This window comes from Triturus cristatus, chromosome 12 (genome assembly GCF_964204655.1).
Source record: "Triturus cristatus chromosome 12, aTriCri1.1, whole genome shotgun sequence".
NCBI classification, from domain to species: domain Eukaryota; kingdom Metazoa; phylum Chordata; class Amphibia; order Caudata; family Salamandridae; genus Triturus; species Triturus cristatus.
In genome coordinates, this window is record NC_140595.1 from 855051352 (window position 1) to 855056241 (window position 4890).

Sequence of the window (4890 nt, forward strand, 5' to 3'; positions counted from 1 at the left end):
AGAATGAGCAACCTCCAGTTTTGTTTTTGCAGATGCAGGGAATGTGTGTGAGTGAGGGTGAGATAGATCATAGGTATCTGGTAGGTTATTGAAAGTATAGGTGACTGTTCAGGTATACTGGCACTATGTTGTGTAGGGTTTGTATGTGTGCATGAGAAGTTTGAATTGACTGCACTTTTGAATGAGGAGCCAGTGAATCTTTTTGAGGTGCAGTGTGGTGCCAGTGTAGCATGGGAGGTCGAGTACGAGCCGGAGTGATGTTACGGATGGTCTGAAGTCTGTGTAGGACTTTGTTTGGAGATTCCGGCATAGAGAGTGTTGTTGTAGTCCAGAGTGCTGGTAATGAGTGACTGCATGACGGTCCATCTAGGGTTCTGAGTGAATCATTTGAAGAACTTTTAGCATGCATATGCTGTGGAAGCAGCAGGTGCACACTGCGTTGACTTGTTCAATCATGTTGAGCTTGTTTTCTAGGATGATCCCTAGATTTCTTACGTGGTCTTTTTGCTGAAGACCATTACTTTCTTCTTGTTGGAGTTGAGATGCAGTATGGGAGGAGCTTACTCCGTACAAAAATATTTCCTCAAGGGGAAAAATCTGCATTTATGTAGTTAACTCAGTTCGTTCAATGAGGAGTTCTCTGCCATGGAGCCCTCAAACCATGGTGAATGGAGGCTTCACAAATCCCAGAGGTATGCTGGTGGAAATTTCTAGACATAGAGCCAGATGTACTTCTGGTTGCGATTTCCTAATTGCAAATTTTTGTTATTCGCTATTAGAAAATTGCAAACAGTCAAATACAACAGTGTGTTTTACACTGTTAGCGATTCTCAGTGGGTCATAATTGAGATACCTCATTAATACTGATGAGGTGGGACACAATTTGCCTCCCACTGGAGATCATTAAAACACAGAGGTGGTGGTCTGCTAGGGAAAGCAGACCACCATGTCTGTGTTTGCATTTAAATAATGCAATGGGTTACTATCAAATTGGATTTGGTGGTAAAAGGCAAATGTTTTGCAGCTATATTTCTGATGCAAAACCTTCATACATACCACGAATGTCGAGCCGCTATTAGGAAGGGACGCTCATAGCACGCCCCTTCTTAATACTAAATTGCTAACCCATTTTGCAATTCAGAAATATGTTACTGAATAGCAAAATAGCATTTAGTACATGTAAAAAGGCTCTTTAGTGGTTGCAAATGGCCCAATTATGTGTATCGGGCCACTTGCGACCAGAGAAAAGCTTCATGCATGTGGCCCATAACTCTTGGATTGCATATGCATTCAAAAAAATAGAAAAGTATGTGCAGGTAGAGTCGGAAATCTCTGCTTGTACTTTTACATTTTTCTTTTTTGCTCCTGCCCATCCTGTGCTTTGAGTAGAGCTTTTGCTTTGAATGTTAGTCCTATTTTCAGATCAGGATATTCCAGAGCCTCTTGTTTTGATCCTGAAGTGAAGTCACATGATGGAGTTACCCTTTAGATAATACTGGTGAAAGTATTCATTTTTCACTGTAAAAACCTTGTTTGAAACATTGGTGATAGTAATCTTACTACTCTGTGAAACAAAGCTGCAATGAGCTCCTTGCACTACATGGTGCCTGCTAACCCTTCCTGTTTATTTGGAAGCTTCCAAGAGCCACTGAGATGGATAAGAGCAATCGGACCAGTGTGACTACATTCTTGATTCTTGGATTCGGTGGCCCAGAGTCCCTCAAGGCATTCTTCTTCCTTATCGTCTTCACTGTCTACATGTTAATCATCACAACAAATGTCATCATCATTTCGGTGGTGTGGATCAGCACTCATCTTCACACACCCATGTATTTCTTCTTGAGCAATTTTTCCTTCATGGAGATTTGGTACACCACAGTGACAATTCCCAAAATGCTTCAGAACTTCCTGCCAGGACAGAACACAATCTCTGTCAGGGCCTGCATCTCTCAGTGCTACATGTTCTTTGCCTTAGGCACCACAGAGTGCTTGCTGCTGTCGGTGATGGCTTTGGACAGGTATCTGGCCATTTGTATCCCCTTCCACTACCCATCCATTATGCAGAGCAAAACTTGCTACAAGACCGCTATGCTGGCATGGGCTGCGGGGTTCCTGTGTCCTTTACTGCCAATTATTATGATCAGTAAACTATCTTTCTGTGGGCCCATTGAGATTCACCATTTCTTCTGTGATGTGGCCCCCCTGTTGAAGCTTTCCTGTTCAGATGTTTCAGTGATTGAGTTGCTGACCTTTGGACTGGCCTCTTTAATGATCATCAGCACCTTCGTGCTTATATCTGTGTCTTATGTGTACATCATCATTACCATCTTGAAGATTCCTTCCAACAAGGGACGCCAGAAGGCCTTTTCCACCTGTTCTTTCCATCTCACTGTGGTGATCATCCATTATACAACAATTACCTTTATGTATGTGAGACCCGCCACCGCCTTGGTGTCAGAGATGGATAAAATTGCATCCCTTTTCTACGCTGTGTTGACCCCTCTCTTCAACCCTATCATATATACCCTGAGAAACCAGGAGGTGAGAGCAGCACTGAGAAAAAGTCTTCTCTCAAGTTCTTTCAAGGCAGGGTTGAAATCTTCGCATTGAGTCACTAGGAAACAAAGGGATAGAATTTGACATAACATCTTGCAACCTTACCACTAAGTGCTAGCTCCCTAAAGTGATGTAAACATGGATACCAATGTAACTGCATCCTTTGACACCTATTGAACAAACCCTCCCAGTGGCAACCATGAACACTGCTGTAGATCACAGTGCTAAATGTCTTGAAATTTAACTTACATAGAACATTTACTGTGTGTGAACATCCAGATTGGAAAACTGCACTGGCAAAAATGCAACCACATGAATTCATTACTTCCAGTCTAACAAGTGCAGTAGTATGTAGTTGACAACCATCTTGAGAGGATTTTCTGAAGAGGTTTTCCTTTGAAGTTTAACATTATGTCCATGAACTTCAAAGTGAAATTGCAATAAAGATTTAGTAGCCTTAAAACAACTATTGCTCTTATGTTCACTAATATGTTGTGTGGTGTTTTAACAAACCCAGAGTTCACAAGGAGCTTCGTTAAAACAAACACGGAATAGAAAACTGTCATATTGTATTTTCTTCACATGTCCTGGGGAGTCGGTACTCACCTATTAGTACAATTGTTGGCTCACAAAATTTCACAGTGGTCGCAAAAATTGCAACCAGTGTTTCAAGCATTACAATGATACATATGGCCCAAGTAATTTGTGATAGTTCATGTTAACGTTTATCCTGTATGGCAGAAATTACAAGCTATTTTGTAGCGTTTTGCTCCACGGAATTCTGCGGAGTTCCGAGATTCCTCAGAGTTCCGCGAGCACTGGAATTTTGGCACATCGAGAAGCTCTCAATGATTTTTAGTACTGGAAGCTTGTTCCATGCTGTAAAATCAGCGCAAAGGGAACCAGGTGCTGCTCCAGAGGGCGCTGCTTCTTTCTACTGCTCGAGTAGAGTTTCTACTTGACCGACTGCACTCTCAACCGAACGGTAGTGACTTACCACTACCGCCAGGATTGAGAAATCCCAGGGTGGAGCACGGAGTGGGCAAAACTCAGCAAACTTCACCAGCAAAGCAGAGTGTACCACCCACCCTAACTTAAATCATCACACATTTCATAGTGACCCCAGTTCTTTTGCACAATCTTTCAATTTTTGTTACTTTTTCATTTTTATTTCACTGATTAAGCTTTCATTTTAAAGAGTTCCATTCTTGATATTTTCTGGATGGTTTTTCTTAGCCTAAGCCTGAAATGCGCACACACACACACACACACATGCAAACACACACACACTTACACATGCTTTAAACAGTGTGTGCTCTCATGTTGGCAAACAATCAGGCTTAGCTTGTATTGTATGTGTGTATCGTGTATGTATTACCAGTAAAGCCCAGCCAACAAGTTAATGTTTGACATCAACAAAAAGTATCTTGGATTTACTGACAGTGCTTGTAAATTTAGTGTGATCATATTGCTTGCTCGGTGTCTTGATGTCCTACACCAGTTAATCCCTGGTCTTTCGAATATCAGAATATGCCATTGACGTATCTAAAAAGACTGCAAGATATGATGCCCTTTCCTGTTCTGTAAGATTATGTCTCTTCTCAGAGCTTCATATAAATAGGTTTGCGCAACTGTCAGTGGTGATGCGCCCTATTGTGGTGCCCAACAATTGAATGCAATATTTATCCTAGCTACTGAAATAGTTATGGTATAAAGTAAAAAGTATTAGTTGCATAAGAATGTGTCACTTATACGTTTGATCTCCTATTGTAGTAGTGTTATTCTTTTATTTCTAAAGCATTATTTTGAGGGATGAATCTGAAAAGCAATGCTATGACTAATGTACGAAATAGGTAAATACAGGGATATAAAAGATTTTCTAATTATTGAGACGTTGGAGAGAAACCATTACACACAATGTATGACTATAGAACACGATATCGCCTGCAATGATAAGATCACTAAAATCTCTTAAAATTAAAATGGCATATGAGTACATTTGCGGCCTGGTGTCAGGAGTCAACAGTTACACAATGGCAGACCCTCTGCCCTATTAGAGTGCAACACCCATATTACCAACTGGTGCATGGCAACTTTGCAATCAATAAACTACGAAAGGGACTTTACTGCAAGCAAAGGACATTCTTGACCCAACCAGAAAATCAGATGACTGTTGCAGAGTCGAGAAAACTAAAAAGAGAAATAAATCGCTTATCACATTCTGCCACTTCACACAGTGTAAACAACCAAACCAAAGAAGCACTTAAGATGGCAGAAAACTATATAAGAAGAAAGTATGAGAGGCAATGTGACAGCAAAGAGACAAAGAGTGGC

General features: G+C 41.0%; 1 protein-coding gene across 1 annotated transcript; it reads left to right on the top strand.

The window, feature by feature from the left end:
• The first annotated feature begins 1653 nt into the window (after positions 1–1653).
• LOC146783099 (olfactory receptor 226-like) lies at positions 1654–2610 on the top strand. The gene has a single exon (XM_085637290.1). It carries the CDS (start codon positions 1654–1656, stop codon positions 2608–2610), a length of 957 nt encoding a protein of 318 aa, XP_085493416.1.
• Positions 2611–4890: the final 2280 nt, after the last annotated feature.

Bases quoted from the DNA above. Each gene is read 5' to 3' on its own strand.
- LOC146783099 (XM_085637290.1), top strand. From the start codon at position 1,654: ATGGATAAGAGCAATCGGACCAGTGTGACTACATTCTTGATTCTTGGA.